At 40.5% G+C, this 27,648-nt stretch overlaps 1 protein-coding gene across 1 annotated transcript in view; it reads left to right on the top strand.

Moving 5' to 3' along the window:
• DTNBP1 (dystrobrevin binding protein 1) overlaps positions 1–27,648 on the top strand; it is a 471,889-nt gene that overhangs the window by 409,799 nt on the left and 34,442 nt on the right. The window contains exon 9 of the mRNA XM_053714763.1: positions 11,568–11,711. Coding sequence (XP_053570738.1) covers positions 11,568–11,711 — 144 coding nt within the window. The remainder of the gene's footprint in view (positions 1–11,567; positions 11,712–27,648) is intronic.

The raw sequence follows: 27,648 nt of genomic DNA, 5'->3' as shown, positions 1-27,648 counted from the left end.
TACCCGTCGGAGCCCATTGAATGTAAAGTCTCTTACTGGTGGTCTGTGTTCATTATCTCCCCTCCCATGGCTCAAGGGTAGGTCAGCGTGAGGTGCTTTAGAGGCATGGAACCAAGGAATCATCTCCGCATTGTTTCTTCTTTCTTGATCAGCCAGGTGTATGTTAGTCTCCCGGTATTGAGCGCTGCGTGAAGAGATCTGTTGCGTACTTTGCTTGGCTGAAGGCAGTGTGCCATCTTGTGTTGGTGACTTCTCGGGATTCTGTGTTTTCGGGTGTCCACACCCAATGGATCTCTGGTGCTCCAGCTGCCAAAAGATCAGCACGGCTCCTATGTGTCTCTGTAGCTCACGAAAGTGCTGAGACAGTGAGGACCGGACCTTCAGTTCCCAGTTGTCTATCGCCTCCATTACTTTTGGTCTGCGTTGCTCCATCTGTCACAGTAACGGTTGCCAAGTCCAAGCACCAAGTCAGTACATCAACAATAGCAGGGTTAGTTGCTGCATATAACAGTGTTAGGTTGGTTATAATTCCCAATAGTCCGGGCTGAGTGGTGTAGATCTTTGTGCAGGCCGCAGCTCAAGTTTTCCAAATGTCTGGATTAGGGCTTCATATTAGAAAGCTTCATACAATAATGGCATCAAATGATGTAAAAGTCTTTATAGAAGGCTAAGGCTATTTATATCAAAGTAGCTAGTGATGTCCCTGTTAGCTGAAGATAATCAACAGATTAATTAGATAAAATGAGGATCTCCCATATTTGCTTCCTGACACGGTTGCTAGCTAGACACTACCCAGGGCATGCAATTTTAAACAACTTTCCAATTTACTTTTATCATCAAATTTGCTTTGTTCTTTTGGTATTCTTTGTTGAAAGCTAAAGCTAGGTAGGCTCATCTGCTCATTTCTAAGCTCTTGAAGGCCACCTTATCTCAGTGCATTTTGATATGTTTTTCACAGCTAGACAGCGCTAGTTCGTGTGTGCCATACAGATAACGCTGTTCTCACTCCTGTGAAGTTATTTATGAGTCATCACTGATTGGCTAAAATGCAAATTTGTCAAAAGCACTGATATAAAGGGTAGTCTGCAGAGGCTTAGATACAAAGTAATTACAGAGGTAAAAAGTATATTAATACAGCATTGTTGCTTGTGCAAAACTGAGGAATGGGTAATAAAGGGGTTATGTATATTTTTAAACAATAACAATTCTGATGTAGATTGTCACTTTTAAGAAGGATATGACCCAAGGCCAGTAAAAATGAGAATAATCTAAGGATCTCAAGTTCATCTGGTACCAGACATTGTTGCTATTGCTGAAACTTAAACTTATAGTATATATTATTATACATTATTATTGTATGTAGTTATTGCCTAATCCCTTAATATAGCCATTTTACATAAGTTAAATAAAAATACATAGGTGTGTGCCTAGGTTGTCATAATCTGTGTATATTAAAGGGACAGTCTAGTCAAAAATAAACTTTCATGATTCAGATAGGGCATGCCATTTTAAACAACTTTCAAATTTACTTTTATCATCAATTTTGCTTTGTTGTCTTGGTAATCTTAGTTGAAAGCTAAACATAGGCTCCTATGCTAATTTCTTAGCCCTTGAAGGCCGCCTCTTATCTGAATGCATTTTTGACAGTTTTTCACAACTAGAGGGTGTTAGTTCATGTATGCCATATAGATAATATTGTGCTCACGACTGTAGAGTTACCTAGGAGTCAGCACTGATTGACTAAAATGCAAGTCTGTCAAAAGAACTGAAATAAGAGGGCAGTCTGCAGAGGCTTAGATACAAGGTAATCAGAGGTAAAAAATATATTAATATAACAGCGTTGGTTATGCAAAACTGGGGAATGGGTAATGAAGGGATTATCTATCTTTTTAAACAATAACAATTCTGGAGTAGACTGTCCCTTTTAAGCTAAATGCTGTAACCGATCATTGTATTCAATTTAATGTGATGTTTATAGTTATATTCCTACTAAGGCCCTGATATTCAAAACCTCTCTGTTCAGGTGATATATTGTAAAATGATCCTCCAGCACTGCAAGATCCCTAGTGAAATTTTCAAAAGACAAATTTAGCCCAGTGCAATATAGCACTGCATGACATGACAGTTCTGCTGCATTTACACTTTGTGCTTTCTATTTTATATCACTTTAAACTTCAGATTAAATTGTATTATATTTAAACTTTGCACTTTCTATTCTGTATTTTATTTTTTATAAAGCAGTGTATTTAGGATTGTGATTTTACAAATTCTGGTTAGAGTACGGACTTTCCAAAGAGATGATAGATGCATTCCATAGAAAGTAATGAAGCTCTCTGGGATACAAAATTTAACATGGGAGAAAGAAAGTAACTGGAGAATCCCTGAGGCTGATAAAAAGGCTCTGTTTGCATATAATGCAAAGTAAACTAAAATGTTTTCACTACAATTTAACTTGCTTTTGTCTATATTTTACTATATATTACTTTTCTGTTAGTTAAAATAAGCTTATTGTGATTTTTGAGCAAACATCACCTGCATACAACTGGTGAGAAAAATCAGTGAGACCAGCTTGATTCAAATGCTTAGAAAATTTCACAAGACTTGTGAGAGAGCTTCAGACACTATGGGAACTCCCCTGTTCAGCCCAGAGAAACTGCCCTGTCCTTCCAACTTTCTAAAAGTGTCAGTCTTAGTTTTCGATGCAGCAAATACATGGTGCAATGTCATTTGTTAAAGCTACACAGAAATATACAAAATTTGTTAAAGTAACACAGAAACTTTCAAAACATAATCAGAATTTGTAAAATCACTTCTAGAGCCAAGTCTAGATGTATTCAAATATAAATATGAGGGGTCACATCTATATGGTACTATATATAACTCTCAAACTACCCGAATGGCTCCTTTCTACCCCCCACCCACTAATGTACTCTGGAATTACTTAACTGTGTCCAGAGGCTAACTTTGCGGTTTCTATCACCAATACCACAACTATAATTATACTTTTATATGCAAACCATGTAAAGTTTATTCCTCTAAACTCATATATATTTACAGTTATATTTATGGTTACCATGTAGCATGTTTGAAATGTTATCCTCTCCGTTTCTGTATTATAACTAGTCCATATGAGACCTTTTTCCTATTATGGAGGGAAATCAGCCATTCTTGCATTTTCATTAACAACTTTGCTCTCCTCATCTACACAGTAACATTTCTATTTGCCAAGGTTCAAGAATAGCCTTACTAGTTGACTTGTTATATCTGGATTAGATCAATAACACATACAGGATGCAGACGAGAATTTTACAATATTTGCTTACAAAATGTATTATTTTACTATTTAATCACAGAAGGCTTTCCAGATATGAGAGACATAAAAAGAACTGCATCACTGTGGTGTTGCACCAAAGTTTTGTAATAACAATCTCCTGTTCTCTTATACTACCTACATTTGCATGTTCTATTGATATGTATATGCGACAAGTTTTGCATCTGTGTACTGCTATATTTGGCTATTGTTGCAATGCTATGTAATACAAATGATAAATTAAAAATATATATATATATATATATCAATAAAAATATATATATATGAGAGAGTGCAACGCTTAAATGCTATAATACTGAAAGGACCCAATCTAAAGTGTAAAGTAATATAAAATACAAAGCACAAAGTGTAAGTGAAAAAAAACTCTCATCACACAATGCTGTATTGCACTGGGCTTGTGTCTTCTTCATATATAGAAATAAGAGAGATCTTTCAGTGCTGGAGAGTTCTGCTTTGAAGTCAATGACTCATGATTTAAAAGCACTTTTTTACACCATAAGCTGTGATCTTGCTAATGAGCTTAATATACATTTCTGTATGTAATAACATGATTCATACTGTAAGGATTCCAGTCCTGCTTTTACTTTTTGCCTCAACTCACCTTCCTCACATGTACTTAAGGCATCACCCCGCCCCAAACAAGTGCTTAGTTGTTGAGTATTGTTTGCTGAAACCAGTGCTCTCTTTCTTATAAGCTACATACTTATCAAAAGAAGTTTTACTTCTACTACTTTAACATTTGGATTTACAAATACCAGCTGCAGTTTGGTCACAAAGGGACTAATAACAACTAGTCTCATTCATCCTGAAGATTGCTATTCCAAGAAGTATTAAGTTATTCAACTCCTTATCTCTACAGGAATTGCTATCTAAGTTCCAACAGGAGGATTCTACCAACTACTACTACGGTATTAGTATCAAATCTAATTTACCTTGGATGCCTTAGGTAACGGCTAATTACAAATTTCATGTTTCCTTTTTGAACTTTTGTAAACTGACTTTGTCTCTCAGAAATTACTTTGATTGCAACGAATGTTTTATTTAATTCTATGAACTTCCTTTGAATACATTCTCATACCGGACAGTAACGGACTTTATGTGACGTCACACAGCCTCATAAATCTCAGCGTGTCTCACAGCTCCATTTACAATCACTAGTCTGTGTTCAGTTTTCCACGCTGCAAGCCTTACTCTGTGTGCTGTGTCTCGCAGCAGGTCGCGCCCCTGTCAGCAGCTGCAGCCTGTGTGTCTCACATCTCTCATGCCTCAGTGATTATTACAATGAACACTATCTCTCACATTTGGGTTTGAGCACAATTATTGTCAAAAGTTGTTATTAATAATAATACTTATTTTCAGCCTCTAAATATTTATATGGTATAACGATATAATATAACCATATAAAGACTTACTGCCATTACTTATAAAAATCACTCTGATTAAAACAGTCTATGCTGATATAATAGCCTGTACTTCAGTTGTGAAACAAATATAATTTATTTAGACTCTGCAGTTGTGATTCACAATAACCAAGGAACCTGATACATACATAAAGGAGAGTACTCCATAAAATAAGTATATTAAAAGCATATTGATTGTATTTTGTAAAAGTTGGAATTATATAACACATACATACTCGTATTAACAGTACACATCCAAAAAGGTGTTCAAAACCTGCTTCAAATGCAAACTTACATTATGCCATACAAATAATCTTTTATTGTTAATCAATGTGTACATTAAACTTGTTATTAAGGTACATGGTAATTTACAAAAACAAAAAAATAATAAACCGTTGAATGATTTTTTCAATTTTTGTTGTGAAATGAGTGCTGAACAGTGGCGTTCCTTGGGCACATACAAACTGTCCTTGCAATTTGATTTATGAATTGCCTAAACATAATACACCTGTATGTCTCAATGTTTCATCTCACCCAGTGTAGGCTGGCGGGATTGTTATAAAATATGCATTGTATAATTTGATTTGTATGTGCTTAAAAAAACCCCGCAATATTCTGCATTCTAGTGAGCTTCACTATAATGTATGAAGGTAAGCTTGAAACGCGTCAGGAATTCCTGGTTCAGCCCCTTTTTCTCTTGTTAAGTGTATCCAGTCCACGGATCATCCATTACTTGTGGGATATTCTCCTTCCCAACAGGAAGTTGCAAGAGGATCACCCACAGCAGAGCTGCTATATAGCTCCTCCCCTCACTGCCATATCCAGTCATTCTCTTGCAACTCTCAATAAAGATGGACGTAGTAAGAGGAGAGTGGTGTATTATAGTTAGTTTTTTAACTTCAATCAAAAGTTTGTTATTTTTAAATGGTACCGGAGTGTACTGTTTCATCTCAGGCAGCATTAGAAGAAGAATCTGCCTGTGATTTCTATGATCTTAGCAGAAGTAACTAAGATCCACTGCCGTTCTCATATATTCTGAGGAGTGAGGTAACTTCAGAGGGGGAATGGCGTGCAGGTTATCCTGCAATAAGGTATGTGCAGTTAATATATTTCTAGGGATGGAATTTGCTAGAAAAATGCTGCTGATACCGGATTAATGTAAATTAAGCCTTAAATGCAGTGATAGCGACTGGTATCAGGCTTATTAACAGAGATACATACTCTTATAAAAGTATAATATAAAACTTTTGCTGGCATGTTAATCGTTTTTATATATGTTTGGTGACACAATTTATTGGGGCCTAGTTTTTTTCCACATGGCTGGCTTGATTTTTGCCTAGAAACAGTTTCCTGAGGCTTTCCACTGTTGTAATATGAGTGGGAGGGGCCTTTTTTAGTGCTTTTCTGTGCAGCTAAAAATACTGACAGAGACATTCAGCTTCCATCTGCATGATACAGGACATCTCTGAAGGGCTCAAAAGGCTTCAAAGTCGTGTTTGAGGAGGGTAACAATCACAGTAGACTGTGGCAGTTGTGACTGTGTTTAAAAAACGTTTTTGTCATTTATTATTCTGTTTTTGTTATTAAGGGGTTAATCATCCATTTGCAAGTGGGTGCAATGCTCTGCTGACTTGTTACATACACTGTAAAAATTTTGTTAGTGTAACTGCCTTTTTTCACTGTTATTTCAAATTTTGTCAATTTGTTTCTCTTAAAGGCACAGTAACGTTTTTTATATTGCTTGTTAACTTGCTTTAAAGTGTTTTCCAAGCTTGCTAGTCTCATTGCTAGTCTGTACAAACATGTCTGAAACAGAGGATACTTGTTCATTATGTTTAAAAGCCATGGTGGAGCCCCATAGGAGAATGTGTACTAAATGTATTGATTTCACCTTAAACAGTAAAGATCAGTCTTTATCTATAAAAGAATTGTCACCAAAGGGGTCTGTCGAGGGGGAAGTTATGCCGACTAACTCTCCCCACGTATCGGACCCTTCGCCTCCCGCTCAAGGGACGCACGCTAATATGGCGCCAAGTACATCAGGGACGCTCATAGCGATTACTTTGCAGGACATGGCTGCAATCATGAATAATACCCTGTCAGAGGTATTATCCAGATTGCCTGAATTGAGAGGCTAGTGCGATAGCTCTGGGGTTAGACGAGATACAGAGCGCGTAGATGCTGTAAGAGCCATGTCTGATACTGCGTCACAATATGCAGAACCTGAGGACGGAGAGCTTCAGTCTGTGGGTGACGTCTCTGAATCAGGGAGACCTGATTCGGAGATTTCTAATTTTAAATTTAAGCTTGAGAACCTCCGTGTATTGCTTGGGTAGGTATTAGCTGCTCTGAATGACTGTGACACAATTGCAGTGCCAGAGAAATTGTGTAGGCTGGATAAATACTATGCAGTGCCGGTGAGTACTGATGTTTTTCCAATACCTAAAAGGCTTACAGAAATTATTAGTAAGGAGTGGGATAGGCCCGGTGTGCCCTTTTCCCCACCTCCTATATTTAGAAAAATGTTTCCAATAGATGCCACTACACCGGACTTATGGCAGACTGTCCCTAAGGTGGAGGGAGCAGTTTCTACTTTAGCAAAGCGTACCACTATCCCGGTTGAGGACAGTTGTGCTTTTTCAGATCCAATGGATAAAAAATTAGAGGGTTACCTTAAGAAAATGTTTATTCAACAAGGTTTTATTTTACGGCCCCTTGCATACATTGCGTCTGTCACTGCTGCGGCGGCATTCTAGTTTGAGGCCCTGGAAGAGGCCATCCATACAGCTCCATTGACTGAAATTGTTGACAAGCTTAGAACTCTTAAGCTAGCTAACTAATTTGTTTCTGATGCCATTGTTCATTTGACTAAACTAACGGCTAAGAATTCCGGATTCGCCATCCAGGCGCGTAGGGCGCTATGGCTCAAATCCTGGTCAGCTGATGTGACTTCAAAGTCTAAATTACTCAACATTCCTTTCAAGGGGCAGACCTTATTCGGGCCTGGTTTGAAAGAAATTATTGCTGACATTACTGGAGGTAAGGGTCATACCCTTCCTCAGGACAGGGCCAAATCAAAGGCCAAACAGTCTAATTTTCGTGCCTTTCGAAATTTCAAGGCAGGTGCAGCATCAACTTCCTCTGCTTCAAAACAAGAGGGAACTTTTGCTCAATCCAAGCTGGCCTGGAAACCTAACCAGTCCTGGAACAAGGGCAAGCAGGCCAGAAAGCCTGCTGCTGCCTCTAAGACAGCATGAAGGAGCGGCCCCCTATCCGACAACGGATCTAGTAGGGGCAGACTCTCTCTCTTCGCCCAGGCGTGGGCAAGAGATGTTCAGGATCCCTGGGCGTTGGAGATCATATCTCAGGGATATCTTCTGGACTTCAAAGCTTCTCCACAAGGGAGATTTCACCTTTCAAGATTATTTGCAAACCAGATAAAGAAAGAGGCATTCCTAAGCTGCGTACAAGATCTCCTTATATGGGAGTGATCCATCCAGTTCCGCGGACGGAACAAGGACAGGGGTTTTATTCAAATCTGTTTGTGGTTCCCAAAAAAGAGGGAACCTTCAGACCAATTTTGGATTTAAAGATCCTAAACAAATTCCTCAGAGTTCCGTCATTCAAGATGGAAACTATTCGAACCATTTTACCCATGATCCAAGAGGGTCAGTACATGACCACAGTGGACTTAAAGGATGCCTACCTTCACATTCCGATTCACAAGAATCATCATCAGTTCCTGAGGTTTGCCTTTCTAGACAGGCATTACCAATTTGTAGCTCTTCCATTTGGGTTGGCTACAGCCCCAAGAATTTTTACAAAGGTTCTGGGCTCACTTCTGGCGGTCCTAAGACCGCGAGTCATAGCGGTGGCTCCTTACCTGGACGACATCCTGATACAGACGTCAAGCTTTCATATTGCCAAATCTCATACAGAGATAGTTCTGGCATTCCTGAGGTCGTATGGGTGGAAAGTGAACGAAGAAAAGAGTTCTCTATCTCCTCTCACAAGGGTTTCCTTCTTAGGGACTCTTATAGATTCTGTAGAAATGAAAATTTACCTGACGGAGTCCAGGTTATCAAAACTTCTAAATGCTTGCCGTGTTCGTCACTCCATTCCGCGCCCCACGGTGGCTCAGTTTATGGAAGTAATCGGCTTAATGGTAGCGGCGATGAACATAGTGCCATTCGCGCGCCTGCATCTCAGACCGCTGCAATTATGCATGCTCAGTCAGTGGAATGGGGATTACACAGATTTGTCCCCTCTACTAAATCTGGATCAGGAAACCAGAGATTCTCTTCTCTGGTGGTTATCTCGGGCCCATCTGTCCAAGGGTATGACCTTTCGCAGACCAGATTGGACAATTGTAACAACAGATGCCAGCCTTCTAGGTTGGGGTGCAGTCTGGAACTCCCTGAAGGCTCAGGGTTCATGGATTCAGGAGGAGAAACTCCTCCCAATAAATATTCTGGAGTTAGGAGCAATATACAATGCTCTTCTGGCTTGGCCTCAGCTAGCAACACTGAGGTTCATCAGATTTCAGTCGGACAACATCACGTCTGTGGCTTACATCAACCATCAAGGGGGAACCAGGAGTTCCCTAGCGATGTCAGAAGTCTCCAAGATAATTCGCTGGGCAGAGACTCACTCTTGCCACCTGTCAGCGATCCATATCCCAGGTGTAGAGAACTGGGAGGCGGATTTTCTGAGTCGTCAGACTTTTCATCCGGGTGAATGGGAACTCCATCCGGAGGTGTTTGCTCAATTGGTTCTCCGTTGGGGCAAACCAGAATTGGATCTCATGGCGTCTCGCCAGAACGCCAAGCTTCCTTGTTACGGATCCAGGTCCAGGGACCCAGAAGCGGCACTGATAGATGCTCTAGCAGCGCCTTGGTTCTTCAACCTGGCTTATGTGTTTCCACCGTTTCCTCTGCTCCCTCGTCTGATTGCCAAAATCAAACAGGAAAGAGCATCAGTGATATTGATAGCGCCTGCGTGGCCACGCAGGACCTGGTATTCAGACCTAGTGGACATGTCATCCTTTCCACCATGGACTCTGCCTCTGAGACAAGACCTTCTAATACAAGGTCCTTTCAATCATCTGAATCTACTTTCTCTGAGACTGACTGCATGGAGATTGAACGCTTGATCCTATCAAAGCGTGGCTTCTCCGAGTCAGTAATTGATACCTTAATACAGGCACGAAAGCCTGTCACCATGAAAATTTACCACAAGATATGGCGTAAATATCTTCATTGGTGTGAATCCAAGAATTACTCATGGAGTAGGGTTAGGATTCCTAGGATATTGTCCTTCCTCCAAGAGGGTTTGGACAAAGGATTATCAGCTAGTTCTTTAAAGGGACAGATTTCTGCTCTGTCTATTCTTTTACACAAGCGTCTGGCAGAAGTTCCAGACGTTCGGGCATTTTGTCAGGCTTTAGTTAGAATTAAGCCTGTGTTTAAACCTGTTGCTCCTCCATGGAGCTTAAACTTGGTTCTTAAAGTTCTTCAAGGGGTTCCGTTTGAACCCCTTCATTCTATTGATATCAAACTTCTTTCATGGAAAGTTCTTTTTCTGATGGCTATTTCCTCGGCTAGAAGAGTCTCGGAGTTATCTGCCTTACATTGTGATTCTCCTTATCTGATCTTTCATTCAGATAAAGTTGTTCTGCGTACAAAACCTGGGTTTTTACCTAAGGTGGTTTCTAACAAGAATATCAATCAAGAGATTGTTGTTCCATCATTATGTCTTAATCCTTCTTCAAAGAAGGAACGTCTTTTGCATAATCTAGACATAGTCCGTGCCTTTAAGTTTTACTTACAGGCTACTAAAGATTTTCGCCAAACATCTAACCTGTTTGTTGTTTACTCTGGACAGAGGAGAGGTCAGAAGGCCTCGGCAACCTCTCTTTCTTTTTGGCTTCGGAGTATAATCCGTTTAGCCTATGAGACTGCTGGACAGCAGCCTCCTGAAAGGATTACAGCTCATTCTACTAGAGCTGTGGCTTCCACCTGGGCCTTTAAAAATGAGGCCTCTGTTGAACAGATTTGCAAGGCTGCAACTTGGTCTTCGCTTCATACTTTTTCCAAATTTTCCAAATTTGATACTTTTGCTTCTTCGGAGGCTGTTTTTGGGAGAAAGGTTCTACAGGCAGTGGTTCCTTCCGTTTAAGTTCCTGCCTTGTCCCTCCCATCATCCGTGTACTTTAGCTTTGATATTGGTATCCCACAAGTAATGGATGATCCGTGGACTGGATACACTTACCAAGAGAAAACATAATTTATGCTTACCTGATAAATTTATTTCTCTTGTAGTGTATCCAGTCCACGGCCCGCCCTGTCCTTTTCAGGCAGGTCTAAATTTTAATTAAACTACAGTCACCACTGCACCCTATGGTTTCTCCTTTCTCTGCTTGTTTCGGTCGAATGACTGGATATGGCAGTGAGGGGAGGAGCTATATAGCAGCTCTGCTGTGGGTGATCCTCTTGCAACTTCCTGTTGGGAAGGAGAATATCCCACAAGTAATGGATGATCCGTGGACTGGATACACTACAAGAGAAATACATTTATCAGGTAAGCATAAATTATGTTTCTTTGAGGGCCAGCATCATATTTCTTCCCATGCTGATTAACTTTAGATCATCAGGCTCTTAGTATACTAGATTTTATTATATTATTTAATTTATAATTGCTGTTTCCACCGCAAAACTTTTACTGCAATTTTTTACTGCAATTTTTTACTGCAATTTTTTACTGCAATTTTTAGAGTTTTGGATTTAAAGAGAAATATACTTTGATTAACCATTTTTTGATTGTTTTTTTTTTTATAGAACCTATTGGAAGTATGTCCTCCATGGAAGTCAATGTGGATATGTTAGAGCAGATGGACCTGATGGACATGTCTGACCAAGAAGCATTAGATGTCTTCTTAAATTCCGGAGGGGAGGACAACAGTGTGCTATCTCCAATAATAGGTACTGTGTAGTGAAATTCTTCACTATAATTAAAACAAAACATAGAATTAGAGCCTATATATTTTTTTTATGTATTCATAACTCTATATGTATTCTTAAGTAACATTCTATTACCTCTTTTGAATGTACAGTACTGTGCATATGTTCTAGGTCAGTGTGTTTAAAGCAATAGAAAGATCAAAGTTTAAATACGCATTTCCATTTGAAATATAAGCATTATTGCAATATACTTCCATGAGCAAAAATGCTTCTAGCAAAAGTTATTACTATTTTTCAGCGGCATATGCACATATTCTGTGAGGGTCCGTGCACCAGTATTCAGATACCATGCCTGGTAGTGTGCACTGCTTCTGTGAAGAATTAATGTGTGTCTGCCTGACTCTGAGACTCTGAGAAAGTGTGGTGTTTGAATACTGGTGCATGGGCCCTCACAGGATATGTGTGTATGCCACAGGAAAAAGTATTATTTTTTACTAGAAGCATTTTTGCTAATGGAAGTATTTTGCAAAAATGCTTCTATTTCAAATTAAAATGCACACCTTAATGATGACCTTTTTATCCCTTTTAATAGTTTATTTTTATTAATTAACAAAATGCAAAGTGAAGGACAGAAGAAAAATCTAAATCAAAGCAATATTTAGTGTAACCACCCTTTGTCTTCAAAACTAAATTCTAGGTACTCTTGCACACAGTTTTGGAACTTGGCAGGTAGTTTTTTCCAAACATCTTGGAGCGCTAACCAGATTTCTTCTTCGGATTTAGGCAGCCTCAGTCTGCCTAAGTCTGTCTCTTAATCTAATTTCTGGAAGACTCTATGACAAGGGCTCTGTGTGGGCCTTACCATCACTTCCATCACTCTCATTTTTCTTCTTTATGTTGTATGTGACCGTTTTCACACTGCAGAATAAATGTGGGACCCTCAGATGCCTCCCTGATGGTACTGCATAATGTATAAGTATCTGCCTGTACCTCTCAGCATTGAGGAGGCGATTAATTCTGACCAAATCCCTAACCCCATTTGCAGAAATGCAGCCCAAAGCTGCAAGGAACCTCCACCATGCTTCACTGTTGCCTGCAAGCACTCATTCTTAGACAAAAAACAATATAGACAATTTTAGATCTTATAACGAAAAGGCTGTAACAATGGAAAATAACTAATACTCTCCTCTGACGTTGACCGCTGCCTTCTCACAGTCTTTCATAACGGAATGTTGAAGCTTTTAGGGTATAGATGGCGCAGGTCCTATGTGTATAGATCTTGGTATTAAGATGTCACTGTGGACAAAGAGACTTTGCTTGATGTATGGATATTCAGCCAGGTGATATAAGTGAAGTATACTCACTCTGATAGTTACCAGATGTCATCCAGTCAAGAAGGGTCCCTTCAGTGGGTGATGAACAGCCAAGGTGGGGATAAAAGTTCTCCGATGTTGAAAGTATAAAGACTGAGAATAAAAATAGCATATACTCACTGCTTAGAGTCCGAAGATTGGCAATGTCACAAAAAAACAGCAAAAGTGGTTGTAAGTTTAAAAGGAACAAAACATTTATTAATATTTCAACGCGTTTCAACAATTAGATCATCGTTCTGAAGAGCCAAAATTTAAAAGCAACCTTTTATCCTTTTAAATTTTGGCTCTTGAGAAAGACATGCTAATCGTTGGAACACGTTGAGCTATTAATAAATGTTTTGTTCCTTTTAAACTTACAACCACTTTTGCTGTTTTTTGTGACATCGCAGATCTTCGGATTCAGTGAGTATATGCTATTTTTAGACTCTGTCTTTATACTTTCAACACCGGAGTACTTTTATCCCCAGCTGTTCATTACCCACTGAAGGGACCCTTCTTGACTGGCCAACATCTGATATACTGCACTTATATCATCTAGCTTAATATACATACATCAAGCGAAGTCTTTGTCCACAGTGACATCTTAATACCAAGATCGATACGCATAGGACCTGAGCCATCTATACCCTAAAGGCACTCATTCTTGTACTACTGTCCACCCCATCGGCAAACAAATGATCTTCCACTACAGCCAAATTTCTTTCTTAAGACACTGTGAGTCCACGGATCAGCAATTACTGTTGGGTATATCACTCCTGGCCAGCAGGAGGAGGCAAAGAGCACCACAGCAAAGCTGTTGAGTATCACTTCCCTTCCCACAACCCCCAGTCATTCTCTTTGCCTTCAATGCAAGGAGGAGGTGAAGTTTAGATGTAATATTAATCTATCAAGATTTTTTTATTTTGAAGCCAGAGCAGGCTTGCTCTGATCTTCCCTATCTGCTGGGTTTAGCTGTACTCCACGTTAGTCTCTTCAGTAGGGCTGTGGCAGCTAACAGAATACCAGAGTAGGCTTATTCTGTTTCTTCTTTGATCCATAGGTCTCTGTAAGGAGTGGCTTCCTCTCATGCCGGTAAGATGTCCTCCTGTCGGACAGAGGTGCAGGCAAGTGCCATATTTGAACAATTTATTCAGAATTCCTGGCACTTGAGTAAGTTATGGGGGTAAGTTATCCTGAGTTCAGGATACATTGGACAGGTTGCAGGGCTCTGCTATGCTACGGTATGTGAGAGAGTTTTAAAAATAAAAGGCTTTTTATTATGTAAAGTTTTTTTATTATTGGTGGCTCAGTGTTTTAAAATTCTGGGATCAGACGTTTTTTTACTTAGGAGGGGGCAGACTCTCTACTAGACATAATTTTTATTTTGCGTTGCGGTCTGTTCATCGGCCATTCTGTGAGGTCACAGGGACTTCAGAGCACGCTGTAACTTTGCGCCCTTTCCCTGTTTTTATTTGATGGTGGTTGCACACGCAGTGGAATAGCGTGTTTGTTCCAGAGTCCAGTCTCTCTCTGTTCGAGACTAGGTTCAGGTAGGCACCCCAACTTATCGCTGAGGTGTAAAGGAGCCAGACGTTCTCTAGCTGTATTATCTTTTGTGAAAGGTGAACTGTTTATACAGGGGGAGGCCTTCTGGTTTAGTTGCGGTTTCCGTAACCGATGTCTTACTGTTTTTTTGTATTATCGTTAAATTTAAAGGGACAGTAAATAAAAAAGTTTTTTGTTATTTACTTTAATTTTGCAAAGATGGACTTAGAGTCTACACCTGAAGTAGAGTGCTAAATTTGTTTGAGTGCCCATGTTGAACCTCCTTTGCCTTTTTGTGGTTCTTGTATTGAAAGAACCTTGATGTATAAAGACAGACTTTTCTTTCATGTAATTGGCAAGAGTCCATGAGCTAGTGACGTATGGGACGCACACTCCCACCAGGAGGGGCAAAGTTTCCCAAACCTCAAAATGCCCACAAATACACCCCTCACCACACCCACAATTCAGTTTTACAAACTTTGCCTCCCATGGAGGTGGTGAAGTAAGTTTGTGCTAGATTTCTACGTTGATATGCGCTTCGCAGCAGGCTGAAGCCCGGTTTTCCTCTCAGAGTGCAGTGAATGTCAGAGGGATGTGAAGAGTGGATTGCCTATTTGAATACCATGGTCTTCCTCTAAGGGATCTATTTCATAGGTTCTCTGTTATCAGTCGTAGAGATTTCTTCTCCTACCTCCCTTTTCAGATCAATACTCTTATATACCATTACCTCTACTGATTCTCGTCAGTACTGGTTTGGCTATCTACTATATGTAGATGAGTGTCTTAGGGTAAGTAAGTCTTATTTTATTCATGACACTCTAAGCTATGGTTGGGCACTTTATATGTAAAGTTCTAAATATATGTTTTAAACTTATATTTGCCATGATTCAGGATAATCAGTATTCCTTCTTTCAGACAGTCAGTTTCATTTTTTTTTTTTGGGAAAATGCATATGAATAAATATTTTTCTTACCTTAAAAATTTCAATTTGACTTTTTTTCTAAATTGCGGGCTGTTAGGCTGCAGAAAATGCTTCAATTTCTTGCGTAATTTTTGGCGCAAGACTTTTTTGGCGCAAAAATTTCGTCATTTCCGGCGTCATAGTTGACACCGGAAGTTTTCACGTGGTTGCGTCATTTTTTGACGCATGTGTGTTAGACGTTTTTTTGGCGCAAAAAAATGTGGGCGTCGTTCTTGATGCCAAAAAATGTGGGCGTCATACTTGGCGCCAAAAATGTGGGCGTCCTACTTGGCGCCAGTTTTTTTCACATTATTTCAGTCTCACTTTTTTGTTGCTTCTGGTTGCTAGAGGCTTGTTTGTTTTGCATTTTTTCCCATTCCTGAAACTGTCATTTAAGGAATTTGATAATTTTGCTTTATATGTTGTTTTTTCTATTACATATTGCAAGATGTCACTACCTGACCCTGGATCAGAATCTACTTCTGGAAAGACGCTGCCTGATGTTGGTTCTACCAAAGCTAAGTGCATTTGTTGTAAACTTTTGGTAACTGTTCCTGCGGCTGTAGTTTGTGTTAGTTGTCATGATAAACTTTCTAACGCAGATAATGTTTCCATTAGTAATAATCCATTACCTGTTGTTCCTTCAACATCTAATGTTCAGGATGTTCCTGTTAATGTAAGAGAATTTGTTTCTAATTCTATTCGGAAGGCTCTGTCTGTTATTCCTCCTTCTAGTAAACGTAAAAGGTCTTTTAAAACTTCTAATATTTCAGATGAATTTTTAAATGACCGCCATCATTCTGACTTATCTATTTCTGATGAGGATCTATCTGGTTCAGAAGATTCTGCCTCAGATATTGACACTGATAAATTTTCATATTTGTTTAAGATGTAGTTTATTCGTTCTTTACTTAAAGAAGTGTTGATTGCATTAGATATGGAGGAGTCTAGTCCTCTTGATATTAAAACTAATAAGCGTTTAAATTCAGTTTTTAAACCCCATGTAGTTATTCCAGAGGTTTTTCCAGTTCCTGATGCTATTTCAGAAGTAATTTCTAGGGAATGGAATAGTCTGGGTACTTCATTTACTCCTTCTCCAAGGTTTAAAAAATTGTACCCTTTGCCATCTGATAGATTAGAGTTTTGGGGAAAAATCCCCAAAGTTGATGGGGCTATCTCTACTCTTGCTAAACGTACTACTATTCCTACGGCAGATAGTACTTCTTTTAATGATCCTTTAGATAGGAAGCTTGAATCCTTTCTAAGGAAGGCTTATTTATGTTCAGGTAATCTTCTTAGACCTGCTATTTCTTTGGCTGATGTTGCTGCAGCTTCCACTTTCTGGTTGGAGGCTTTAGCGCAATAAGTGTCAGACCATAATGCTTATAGCATTGTTAAACTTCTTCAACATGCTAATAACTTTGTTTGTGATGCCATTTTAATAACTTTGTTTGTGATGCCATTTTTGATATCATTAGAATTGATGTCAGGTATATGTCTTTAGCTATTTTAGCTAGAAGAGCTTTATGGCTTAAGTCTTGGAATGCAGATATGACTTCTAAGTCAACGTTGCTTTCTCTTTCTTTCCAAGGTAATAAATTATTTGGTTCACAGTTGGATTCAATAATTTCAACTGTTACTGGGGGGAAGTGAGCCTTTTTGCCTCAGGACAAAAAATCTAAAGGTAAATATAGGGCTGCTAATCATTTTCGTTCCTTTCGTCAGAATAAGGAACAGAAGCCTGACCCTTCCCCTAAAGGAACAGTTTCTGTTTGGAAACCTTCTCCAGTCTGGAATAAATCCCAAGCCTTTTAGAAAGTCAAAACCAGCTCCTAAATCCGCATGAAGGTGCGCCCCTCATTCCAGCACAGCTGGTAGGGGACAGGTTACGATTTTTCAAAGATGTTTGGATCAATTCGATTCACAGTCTTTGGATTCAGAACATTGTTTCACAAGGGTACAGAATAGGTTTCAAGGTAAGACCGCCTGTGAGAAGATTTTTTCTCTCACGCATTCCAGTAAACCCATTAAAGGCTCGGGCATTTCTGAAATGTGTTTCAGACCTAGAGTCGGCTGGGGTAATTGTGCCAGTTCCAGTTCTGGAACGGGGTCTGGGGTTTTATTCAAATCTGTTCATTGTACCAAAGAAGGAGAATTCCTTCAGACCAGTTCTGGATCTAAAAATATTGAATCGTTATGTAAGGATACCAACTTTCAAAATGGTGACTATAAGGACTATTCTGCCTTTAGTTCAGCAAGGGCATTATATGTCTACAATAGACTTACAGGATGCATATCTTCATATTCCAATTCATCCAGATCACTATCAGTTCCTGAGATTCTCTTTTCTAGACGAGCATTACCAGTTTGTTGCTCTTCCGTTTGGCTTAGCACCAGCTCCAAGGATCTTTTCAAAGGTTCTCGGTGCCCTTCTCTCTGTAATCAGAGAACAGAGTATTGCGGTATTTCCTTATTTGGACGATATCTTGGTACTTGCTCAGTCTTTTCATTCTGCAGAATCTCCCACAAATCAACTTGTGTTGTTTCTTCAAAGACATGGTTGGAGGATCAATTTACCAGAGAGTTCCTTGATTCCTCAGACAAGGGTAACCTTTTTGGGTTTCCAAATAGATTCAGTGTCCATGACTTTGTCTCTAACAGAAAAGAGACGTCTGAAATTGGTTTCAGCTTGTCGAAACCTTCAGTCTCAATCGTTCCCTTCGGTAGGTTTGTGCATGGAAATTCTAGGTCTCATGACTGCTGAATCGGACGCGATCCCTTTTGCTCATTTTCACATGAGACCTCTCCAGCTTTGTATGCTGAACCAATGGTGCAGGGATTATACAAAGATATCACAATTAATATCCTTAAATCCCAATGTTCGATCTTCTCTGACTTGGTGGTTGGATCACCATTGTTTAATTCAAGGGGCCTCTTTTGTTCGTCCAACCTGGACTGTGATCTCAACAGATGCGAGTCTTTCAGGTTGGGGAGCTGTATGGGGATCTCTGACAGCGCAGGGAGTTTGGTAATCTCGCCTCCTGAGATTCCCAATCAACATTTTGGAACTCCGTGCGATTTTCAGAGCTCTTCAGTTCTGGCCTCTTCTGAAGAGAGAATCGTTTATTTGTTTTCAGGCAGACAATGTCACAACCGTGGCGTATGTAAATCATCAAGGTGGGACTCACAGTCCTCAGGCTATGAAAGAAGCATCTCGGATACTTGTATGGGCGGAATCCAGCTCCTGTCTAATCTCTGCAGTTCACATCCCAGGTATAGACAATTGGGAAGCGGATTATCTCAGTCGCCAGACGTTACATCCGGGCGAATGGTCTCTTCACCCAGAGGTATTTCTTCAGATTGTTCAAATCTGGGGACTTCCAGAAATAGATCTGATGGCTTCTCATCTAAACAAGAAACTTCCCAGGTATCTGTCCAGATCCAGGGATACTCAGGCGGAAGCGGTGGACGCGTTGTCACTCCCTTGGAATTATCAACCTGCTTATGTCTTTCCGCCTCTAGTTCTTCTTCCAAAAGTGATTTCCAAAATCCTAATGGAGCGTTTGTTTGTTCTGCTGGTAGCTCCAGCATGGCCTCACAGGTTTTGGTATGCGGATCTCGTTCGGATGGCCAGTTGCCAACCTTGGACACTTCCTTTAAGGCCAGACCTTCTATTTCAAGGCCCATTTTTCCATCAGGATCTCAAATCATTAAATTTGAAGGTATGGAGATTGAACGCTTGATACTTAGTCATAGAGGTTTCTCTGACTCAGTGATTAATAAATACTATGTTACAGGCTCGTAAATCTGTGTCTAGAAAGATTTATTACCGAGTCTGGAAGACTTACATTTCTTGGTGTTCTTCTCATAAATTCTCTTGGCATTCTTTTAGAATTCCTAGAATTTTACAGTTTCTTCAGGATGGTTTGGATAAGGGTTTGTCTGCAAGTTCCTTGAAAGGACAAATCTCTGCTCTTTCTGTTCTTTTTCACAGAAAGATTGCTAATCATCCTGATATTCATTGTTTTGTACAGGTTCGTATCAAGCCTGTCATTAAGTCAATCTCTCCTCCTTGGAGTCTTAATTTGGTTCTGAGGGCTTTACAGGCTCCTCCGTTTGAACCTATGCATTCTCTGGATATTAAATTACTTTCTTGGAAAGTTTTGTTCCTTTTGGCCATCTCTTCTGCTAGAAGAGTTTCTGAGTTATCTGCTCTTTCTTGTGAATCTCCTTTTCTGATTTTTCATCAGGATAAGGCGGTGTTGCAGACTTCATTTAAATTTTTACCTAAAGTTGTGAATTCTAACAACATTAGTAGAGAAATTGTTGTCCCTTCATTGTGTCCTAATCCTAAGAATTCTCTGGAGAGATCTTTTACATTCTTTGGATGTAGTAAGAGCTTTGAAATATTATGTTGAAGCTACTAAATATTTCAGAAAGACTTCTAGTCTATTTGTTATCTTTTCTGGTTCCAGGAAAGGTCAGAAGGCTTCTGCCATTACTTTGGCGTCTTGGTTAAAGTCTTTGATTCATCATGCTTATGTAGTGTCGGGTAAATCCCTGCCTCAAAGGATTACGGCTCATTCTACTAGGTCAGTTTCTACTTCCTGGGCTTTTAGGAATGAAGCTTCTGTTGATCAGATTTGCAAAGCAGCAACTTGGTCTTCTTTGCATACTTTTACTAAATTCTACCATTTTGATGTCTTTTCTTCTTCAGAAGCAGTTTTTGGTAGAAAAGTACTTCAGGCAGCTGTTTCAATTTGATTCTTCTGCTTATTATTTCAATTTTTTTATTTGGGTTGTGGATTATTTTTTCAGCGGAATTGGCTGTCTTTATTTTATCCCTCCCTCTCTAGTGACTCTTGCGTGGAAGTTCCACATCTTGGGTATCTGCTATCCCATACGTCACTTGCTCATGGACTCTTGCCAATTACATGAAAGAAAACATAATTTATGTAAGAACTTACCTGATAAATTAATTTCTTTCATATTGGCAAGAGTCCATGAGGCCCACCCTTTTTTGTGGTGGTTATGATTTTTTTGTATAAAGCACAATTATTCAAATTCCTTGTTTGATGCTTTCGCTCCTTTCTTATCACCCCACTTCTTGGCTATTCATTGAATTGAATTGTGGGTGTGGTGAGGGGTGTATTTGTGGGCATTTTGAGGTTTGGGAAACTTTGCCCCTCCTGGTGGGAGTGTATGTCCCATACGTCACTAGCTCATGGACTCTTGCCAATATGAAAGAAATGAATTTATGAGGTAAGTTCTTACATAAATTATGTTTTTGTTACTGAGCCACCATTCTCTCAGGAGGATTCTGTTCAGGCAATGCCACAGTCTCCTCCTCAAGTACCCCAAGTATCTTTACTGTCTCAAGCAGTGCCCTGCGGTTCCTCACAAACTCTTGATGGAGTGTTTTTGAAGGCAGAGATTGCTGCCCAGGTGTCCTCAGCGGTATCTAAAGCGCTAGCTGCCATTCCCTTACTGCAGGGGAAACGAAAGAGGAAGTCTAGAGAATCAGATAGTAAGGTATCAGATCCTGTACAGGCTAACCAGGTTGCTCTTTCCCATAAGTCGGAAGAGGAGGATACTTCGGTAGCTTCTGAGGGTGAAATCTCAGATTCGGATAGTGTAATTCCTTTGTCTGATGCTGAAGTAGTTTACTTCAGGTTTAAGCTTGAACACCTCCGGGTTCTATTAAAGGAGGTTTTAGCTACCTTGGATGACTCTGATGCGCCTATCATTGTTATCCCTAAAAAATCTAGTAAATTAGATATTTTGATGTCCCCTCTCCTGGGGAGGTATTTCCAGTACCAGACTATGCCACGGAAATTATTACTCGGGAATGGGAGAGACCAGGGATACCCTTTTCCCCCATCCCCTGTTTTTAGGAAGATGTTCCCGGTGGCCGAATCCATAAGGGAGTGGTGGCAGACGGTTCCAAAGGGGGAAGAGGCGATTTCCACTTTGGCAAAGAGAACTACTATTCCTATTGAGGACAGTTGCTCGTTCAAAGATCCTATGGATAAAAAGCTGGAGGCCTTTTTAAAGAAAATGTATATTAATCAGGGGTTACAATGGCAACCGGCGCGGTGCATTGCCACAGTAACCAGTGCTGCAGCCTATTGGTTTGACGCCCTGTCTGAATCTCTTTAAGCGGAAACTCCTTTGGCGGAAATTCAGGATAGGATAAAGGCTCTAAAGTTGGCTAACTCCTTTACGACTGACGCTTCTTTACAAGTCATTGTTAGAGGCCAAAATATCTGGCTTTGCAATCTTAGTGCATAGAGCACTATGGCTTAAATCTTGGTCTACTGATGTTTCTTCTAAATCTAAGCTTTTGGCAATCCCTTTCAAGGGTAAGACCTTATTTGGTCCAGCCTTAGCGGAAATTATTTTCGATATCACGGGTGGTAAAGGATCCTTTCTGCCTCAAGAGAAGATGAAGGGACGTCAGGCTAATTTTCGTTCATTTCGTAACTTCATAGGTAAATCTTCCCGGCCTCTTCCAAACAAGAAAATCCAAGCCCTCTTGGAAGCCTGGTCAGTATTGGAACAAGGGGAAGCAATCCTAGAAACCCACAGCTGAATCTAAATCAGCATGAAGGGTTTGCCCCCGATCCGGGACCGGATCAAGTGGGGTGCAGACTCTGTTCGTGCAAGCCTGGGAAAGAGATGTTCCGAACCCGTGGGCAGTGGACATAGTTTCCAAGAGGTACAAGTTAGAGTTCAAAACTTTTCCTCCCAGGGGCAGGTTCCACCTCTCAAGATTATCTTTAGACCAGATTAAAAGAGAGGCGTTCTTGAAATGTGTTCAGGACCTTTCCCTCTTGGGAGTGATAGTGCCGGTTCCAAGGCAGGAACAGGGTCTCTGGTTTTACTCCAACCTGTTTGTGGTTCCAAAAAAAGAGGGAACTTTCAGGCCCATTTTAGATCTAAAGTTACTAAACAAATTCCTCAGAGTACCGTCCTTCAAGATGGAGACTATCCGCTCCATTCTGCCTCTGATTCAAGAGTGTCAATTCATGTCAACCATAGACCTGAAAGATGCGTACCTGCACGTGCCCATTCACAGGGACCATTACAAATATCTGAGGTTTGCCTATCTAGACAAACACTTTCATTTGTAATGCTTCCATTTGGCCTTGCCACAGCTCCCAGAGTCTTCTCAAAGGTTCCAGGAGCTCTATTAACAGTAATTTGGGCCCGGGGCATTGCAGTGGCGCCTTATCTGGATGACATTCTGGTTCAGGCTCCATCCTTGCAACTAGCAGAATCTCACACAAGGATCATGTTGGCGTTTCTTCGTTCCCACGGTTGGAAGGTCAATCTGGAGAAGAGTTCTCTTGTTCCAACTACAAGGGTAATCTTCCTAGGAACCATTATAGATTCTCTAGCAATGAAAATATTTCTGATGGAGGTCAGAAGAGCCAAGATTCTGTCCATTTGTCTCTGCAGTCGAAGGCACAACCATCAATGGCCCAATGCATGGAGGCAATCGGGTTGATGGCTTCCATGGACATAGTTAAGTTTGCATGGTTCCATTTGAGACCGCTGCAGCTATGCATGCTCGCTCAGTGGAACGGTTATTAAACAGATCGATCTCAGAAAATAGTTCTGGATCAATCCTCAAGGGACTCCCTACCATGGTGGCTGTCACAAGAACATCTGTCTCAAGAGATCTGTTCCCAGAGACCCTCTTGGGTAATTGTGACCACGGACGCCAGCTTGTTGGGTTGGGGAGCACTATGGGACTCATTGAAGGCGCAGGGACTTTGGTCTCAGGAGGAATCTGCTCTCCCCATAAACATTCTGGATTTGAGAGCAATCTTCAATGCTTTGACGGCTTGGCCTCAACTGGCCCTAGCCTGGTTCATCCGGTTCTAGACGGACAACATAACCTCAGTGGCCTTCATCAACCACCAAGGAAGAACTCAGAGTTCCTTAGCCATGAAGGAGGTGTCACAGATCATCCTGTGGGTGGAGGCTCACAATTGCTGTCTGCCATCCACATTCCAGGAGTGGACAATTGGAAAGCGGACTTCCTGAGCAGACAGACTTTCCATCCCGGGGAGTGGGAGCTCTATCCGTAGGTGTTCTCCAGGTTAACAACCAAATGGGGATTACCAGAATTGGATCTGATGGCATCTCGTCAGAATACCAAGCTCCCAAGATACGGCTCGAGGTTGAGAGATCCTCAAGCTTTTCTGATAGATGCTCTTGGAACTTCAGGTTGGCTTATCTCTTTCCTCCGTTTGCTCTACTTCCGCGAGTCATCGCTCGGATCAAGCAGGAGAGAGCATCAGCGATTCTAATCGCTCCTGCGTGGCCTTGCAGGATCTAGTATGCAGATCTAGTAGAGATGTGGTCTCTACCTCCGTGGAGACTACCGCTCAGGAAGGACCTTCTGCTTCAGGGGCCCTTTCTTCATCCAAATCTCGTTTCTCTGAAGCTGACAGCTTGGAGATTGAATGCTTGATTTTAGCTAAGCGTGGATTCTCTGAATCCATCTTTGAGACCATGATTCAGGCTCGTAAGCCTGTCACTAGAAAGATTCACCTTAAGATATGGAGTAATTATCTTTATTGGTGCGAATCTAAAGGATATTCTTGGAGTAAGGTTAGGATCCCTAGGATCTTGTCTTTTCTCCAGGAAGGCCTGGAGAAGGGCTTATCTGCCAGTACCCTTAAGGGTCAGATTTCTGCTTTATCCATTCTGTTGCACAAATGTCTGGTGGACATGCCAGGTGTTCAATCCTTTTTAAAATTTTACAGCAGTCTCCATTTGAGCCTATGCATTCCATAGATATTAAGTTGTTATCTTGGAAGGTTTTGTTTCTTACTGCTATTTTTTCTGCTCAGAGGGTTTTTGAGCTCTCAGCTTTGCAGTGTGATTTTCCTTATCTCATATTTGAGTGAAATCCTGTTGAAAACAGAAGAAAGAGGCGCCACATAGGATAATATTGTCTGACGTTCTGGCGTGTGTCTCGAGTCTATCGGGCGACTCTGTTTGTCCCGTTCCGCTCCGGTTGTGCCGCTGCTCCTGTGAGTAGCCATCTGCAGGGGGCTTCTCTCTGTGTATCGTTTGTCCTCTGTGCAGACAATATTATCCTATGTGGCGCCTCGTTCTTCTGTTTTCAACAGGATTTCTCTCATCACTTCGACCTATCAAGAGTGCAGCCTGATTTCTCTAGTGTCTCGATCCATCATGCACCATCGCACCTCTCTAGGACTTTTGTGGTTCTAGTATTATCTTATCTCATATTTCATTCAGATAAGGCAGTTCTCCATACCAAGTTTGGTTTTCTTCCTAAGGTTGTTTTGGACAGAAATATTAATCAGGAAATTGTTGTTCCTTCTCTCTGTCCTAATCCTTCTTCTCATAAAGAACGTTTGTTGCACAACTTAGATGTTGTGCGGGCTCTTAAATTCTATCTGCAGGCTACAAAGGACTTTCGTCAGCCTTCTGCATTGTTTGTTTGCTTTTCTGGAAAACGTAAGGGTCAGAAAGCTACTGCCACTTCTCTTTCTCTCTGGTTGAGAAGTATTATTCATTTGGCATATGAGACTGCTGGACAGCAGCCTTCTGAGAAGAATTACAGCTCATTCCACTAGGGCAGTGCCTTCTTCTTGGGCCTTCAAGAATGAGTCCTCTGTAGAACAGATTTGTAAGGCTGCGACTTGGTCTTCTTTGCATGCTTTTTCTAAATTGTATAAATTTGATACTTTTGCCTCGGCTGAGGCTTCTTTTGGGAGAAAGGTTCTGCAAGCTGTGGTGCCTTCTGTTTAGGTTACCTGTCTTGCCCTCCCTTATAATCTGTGTCCTCTGGCTTGGGTATTGATTCCCAACAGTAATTGCTGATCCGTGGACTCACCGTGTCTTAAGAAAGAAAACAAAATTTATGCTTACCTGATATATTTATTTATTTCTTGACACAGTGAGTCCACGGCCCTTACTGTTTTCAGACATTTTTTTTAATATTTATATAAACCTCAGGCACCTCTGCACCTTGTGTTGCTTCCTTTCTCTCCTTTTCCTTTGGTCGAATGACTGGGGGTTGTTGGAAGGGAAGTGATACTTAACAGCTTTGCTGTGGTGCTCTTTGCCTCCTCCTGGCCAGGAGTGATATTCCCAACAGTAATTGCTGATCCGTGGACTCACAGTGTCAAGAAATAAATACATTTATAAGGTAAGCATAAATTTCGTTATTTCAAATTTGGACTCATCAATCCAGAGCACTTGCTGCCATTTTCATGTGCCTTTTCTGCGCCCCAGTTCCTGTGTTTTTGTACATCGTTGAGTCGATTGGCCTTGTTTCCATGTCAGACTATGGGTTTTTGGCTGCAAGTCTTCCATGCAATCTACTTTTGACCAGACTTCTCTGAACAGTAGATGTGTGTACCAGGGTCCCACTGGTTCCCATCAATCCTGAGCTAATTGCCCTTTTGGGCCTTTTCCAATTGTCAAGTAAGTAAACATGATGGTCTTTAATCTGCTGCAATAACTTTCCTTGGCCAACCACTGAGTCTGTGGTCCTCAATGAGGCCAATTTATGTGTGCTTCTTAAGAAGATATTGGACAGCACATCTGGAAACCCCTGTCTGCCTTGAAGTTTCTGTTTGGGAGAGACCTTGTTGATATAGTATAACATACCTTGTGTCTTTTTGCTGAGCTCAGTCTTGCCATGGTGTATGACATTTGACATTAAATTGTCTTCAGCAGCCTCACCTTGTTAGCAGAGTTTGGCTGTTCCTCTCACAATTTTAATAGGTATGTGCTAGGTATGTGCATTTGGATCCGTCGATAGGCACTATTCAGCTCTTTTCGGAGCCGAATTGATTCCTGTGCAAGATCACTACGTTAAGATCTGTGCAAATCCAGCTCTTAATGTAGTGATCTTGCACAAAAATCGATCTGGCTCAGAAAAGAGCCGAATAGCTCATACTTCCGCATTTGGATCCTAACGACGGATCTGGAATGCACATGTCTACGTTTTATACGTTTTAGAGGTTTGAATGTTATAAAGTATATTAATATAACAATGTTGGTTGTGCAAAGCTGGGGAATGGGTAGTAAAGGCGTTGTCTATCTTTTTAACAATAACAATTTTGGCATTGAATGTCCCTTGCACTGTGTATGTTTTCTGGCATAGACCGTTTGCAATATATGTAGACCCCAAAACTTCCAGCATTTAAATTCTGACTCAAACAAACAAAAACAAAAATCAAGCATTATGTTTTTGATAAAATATGATATTTGGTGAAGAATTTTGTTACAGTGCAATGGTTCAATTATTCATTTTGTATAAATATTAAATTACGATTTTCATTGTGCACATTTGTAACATATGTATCTTCTTCCCATACGAAAATGCAGTATACGCCCCTTAGTGAGACGCCCTGTTTTCAGGGTAAAAAGTGGCTTTATATAATTCTACCAGGGAAATAGGACTGGCGATAACTCTTATAAAATCTCACCAACCCAGAGAGCTTTTTAGAATTAGAGACTTTGTAAGAAAATAACTTACTATATTAGAACCTTCAAGGTAGAATTTACCTCTTACACGTTCTATGAGTTATACTGAGCTGCGTGTGTAGTGTCCAGCAACATTTTAGGCTTTTTATTCCATCATGTCCACTAGAGCAAACCATCATCAGCAAACATGTAATCTATTTCACTCCACAAAACACCAGCTATAGCTTTATTTTATTTTTGTATCACTTAAAGGGACATTCAAATTTGTTTATAAATGAAGATTAGCACATTTTACAGATCTGCAATGTCTATCTAGGGGAATACATGGCAAGTTTTTGGTGGATATGCATGCTGCTCCTTAATTGACAGACAACCATGTACATGATGCGTAAATAAAGACATTAAATAAATAAAAGCTGAAATATATGATACTTCTTACATGCTTGCTGGGGGGGGGGGGGGGCGGCATTCATTATTCTCTTGTCTTTCATTTTGCACTTTATCGGTTTGTAACATGGCCAAGTAATCTTTATCCAGGGATACTGAAAAATATGTACCTCAATCATCACTTTCGCCCAACTCCATATTTGTGGCAATTTTACAGTGGTCTAACTGCAAAAGT

This window comes from Bombina bombina, chromosome 5 (assembly GCF_027579735.1).
Source record: "Bombina bombina isolate aBomBom1 chromosome 5, aBomBom1.pri, whole genome shotgun sequence".
Taxonomy (NCBI): domain Eukaryota; kingdom Metazoa; phylum Chordata; class Amphibia; order Anura; family Bombinatoridae; genus Bombina; species Bombina bombina.
This window is presented reverse-complemented; position numbering and strand designations above follow the sequence as displayed.